We start from the raw sequence: 2,748 nt of genomic DNA, 5'->3' as shown, positions 1-2,748 counted from the left end.
CCCCCCTCCCGTTTCCTCCATTTCCACTCCGCCGTCTTGCGCTGCCGTGGCTGCTCTTCAAATCGCTGCCGCCGCCGCCGCCGCTTCCGTCCAGTTTGAATAATGCTGGCAGAGTGCGCGCGCTCTTCCTCATTTATTTCCACTTCCGGTAAAGGCGCGCCGGTCTCTGCTCAGCCAATCGCACGGCACTCTCTCGCTCGCCATCAGATTGCAATGAGGGCCCGGCAGCAGCAGCCACGCTATATCGCTCGCGGGCGCTCGCTCCGGGGACGGGAGGAAAAACAGGAAGAGAGTCACGCCACAGGGATGAGCATAATTTAAAGAATGTTAATGTATTATGTTTTTGCACCTCCGGTCAGACCGAAGAAATATAGTACCAATGAGCCTCCGTACATTTACTACCACGTCAAATGTTGTATATCAACGAATGTAAATTGGTATTCGGGTTCAAATTTTGAAACTGACACGTTTAGGGATTCTATAACAGTGACGACGGTTTTTGACTTGTTTATACCATTTGCAATCGATTCCAATGCATCAAAGGCGTGCCCGTGACGTGAGAGGTGACATTTTGCCGTACGCGCCGAAACACTGGCCATTTCCTTGTGGGCTTTAAGAGACACTTTACCGCGGTTTCCCAGTGTGTCGTGAGATCATCCATGTTGTCACGACTACCGCCGGAGGACGTTCGCTGAACGGACCTCCCCTAGCCCGTCACGGATTACCCCGAACTGTTTGCCTTGTCTTGTCGATCACGCTGGCTCCGCCCTCCACCCACGCACACACGCGCACAGCCTCGTACGGGCGCCCGCGCGCACTTGCGTAGATGGAGTATCCATCGCTCTTCATCTCCTGCTGCCTGAGCGGGCCCCGGCGAGCCCCCGCCGCCCCTTTCCCCTCCCCGTCGCTGCCCGCGCCTTCCCCTCTCTCCTTTTGTTTCGACTTGTTAATTAACAACAGATTACCCGATTTTACAGGGCTATGCGGAGGGCGCGTGGGCAAGCTGGGCCTTCCTTCAGCCCCGCTTGTAGCCCCGCTTGTAGCCCCGCTTGTAGCCCCGCTTGTAGTCCCCCGCGCACGCTCCACAAGTTGTTTTTCTCCACCTCCGCTGGACCAGGCAACTCGCCTGCTCCTCACTGCAAAATGCTTGTGCAAAAGAATAGAGTTCTACTATACGAACAATTTTCTTTGCAACTTGAATAAAAAATTGCAGGACGTGCCGGTTTTTTGCATGCTTGAAACCAGTTGTTGCAAACAAATTATTTACTACGATTTCGACAGCTTTTATGGCAAAGACTTTTCGTCGTAATACGACTTGTTTGCAAATCCAATCGTCAAAAATGAGAGAGGGTACTGATGCTTCCACAGAAATCTCTTCCAAAATCAATTGGAGGAAATAAAAAAATTGACTGTAACTCCCAAAGTATTGATGCCACAGCGGCCTCCTGATTTCACCTGTAGATAACTCTAGTAAAGCTTAACAGATCCTGGAGTGGGCGTTCACCACGCTCACGCACGTGAAATCTGTGTTTTAGCGTCTTAAAGTAGCTCTTTAGGGGCATTTGTTTCAATCCTAAATTTTTCGAAAACCATCCAGCTTTGAATGGCCACAAAATTTCGTCATCAAAGTAGCTACATATTCTTCTGGCGAATATGTTTGTACTCTTTGAGTTTTCCCTCTGTGTTGTAATAATTCCAGCATGAACATATTCGCAAAGTACTAATCATCCCGAGCAGAATGCACTGTATTCTTTGATTTTTTTTATGTGTTACGTATCGAACGTAAAGAGTATGAAAGAAAATGTACTGTATGACTATGATATTACATCAACAACTTAATTTTACTTATGATTCAATTTTAGGAATAACATGACTTAAAAGTATAATGCAATACACTGGTTCTTTTGCGCCAGTTATCCCAGCTGTAATCTTCAAACGGTAGAAGCCATATGGCAATATAGGAATGCGCGGATACACGTGGGCCACTGTGGTATTCTCAAAGTAAACACATTTCTGAAAGTCAAAAAAAATAAAATAAAAAATAAAATAAAAAATGAACATCCATTAGCCAACTAGTGTTGATTCCATGAGGGGATAATTTCAAATAGTTTTCGATAGCGAATAATTCGATACATCGAATCCTATTTAACTCTTAACATTAAACAAAAGAATTTTGGCGGTGTAGTCTGCAAACCTTTACAAGGCGACATGGCGTCCCTTTTTTGCCAAAGTACTGAGAGAAGATCTCCGTGAGGGTTTCTCGAGCGCCACTACAGCCGTTCTTCGGGAAGAAGAATATAAAGGCATTTTCTTTCCACTGGTTGTTGCTGCGAACGTCCAGGACAGCTTTAGACTGCACGCAAAATGACAGAAATTTTAAACCGTTTGACGGGGAAACGATTATGAGGGCTTCAACCTTTGAGCTAAGGCCCCCACCCCTGAACACACCCGTCAAAGTAGTGTAAGCCATCAACTAGACAAAAAAAACAACGAATCAACACCCCTCTTGGGGTGTTAAAGACTTTTGTGCCTTTAGAGAGGCACGAAAAGATTCGCACCCCTGGAAAGAAATCTTGTTTTACAACGAATTCTTCGTGTAGTTCTGCCTTTTTAAAACAGTGAAGTAGCTTGTCTATATTGGAAAGCACGCACCACGCTCAGCCGCTGGCGAAAGCACGCACGACGCTCAGCCACTGGTGAAAGCGCGCACGACGCTCAGCCGCTGGCGAAAGCACGCACGACGCTCAG

General features: G+C 46.9%; 2 protein-coding genes across 3 annotated transcripts in view; one reads left to right on the top strand and one right to left on the bottom strand.

Annotated features, from left to right (window-relative positions):
* Nucleotides 1-2,748, top strand: part of LOC127750425 (cell adhesion molecule Dscam2-like) — a 222,882-nt gene that overhangs the window by 122,398 nt on the left and 97,736 nt on the right. The window lies entirely within an intron of this gene.
* LOC127750426 (uncharacterized) overlaps nt 1,540-2,748 on the bottom strand; it is a 12,724-nt gene continuing 11,515 nt past the window's right edge. The window contains exons 3-4 of the mRNA XM_052272127.1: nt 2,195-2,353; nt 1,540-2,013 (exon numbers count right to left, since the gene is read on the bottom strand). Of these exons, the coding sequence (XP_052128087.1) occupies nt 1,846-2,013; nt 2,195-2,353 (327 nt within the window). The 3' untranslated portion in view covers nt 1,540-1,845. The remainder of the gene's footprint in view (nt 2,014-2,194; nt 2,354-2,748) is intronic.

Source organism: Frankliniella occidentalis, unplaced genomic scaffold, assembly GCF_000697945.3.
Source record: "Frankliniella occidentalis isolate FOCC.00 unplaced genomic scaffold, Focc_3.1 Scaffold188, whole genome shotgun sequence".
NCBI lineage: Eukaryota > Metazoa > Arthropoda > Insecta > Thysanoptera > Thripidae > Frankliniella > Frankliniella occidentalis.
This window is presented reverse-complemented; position numbering and strand designations above follow the sequence as displayed.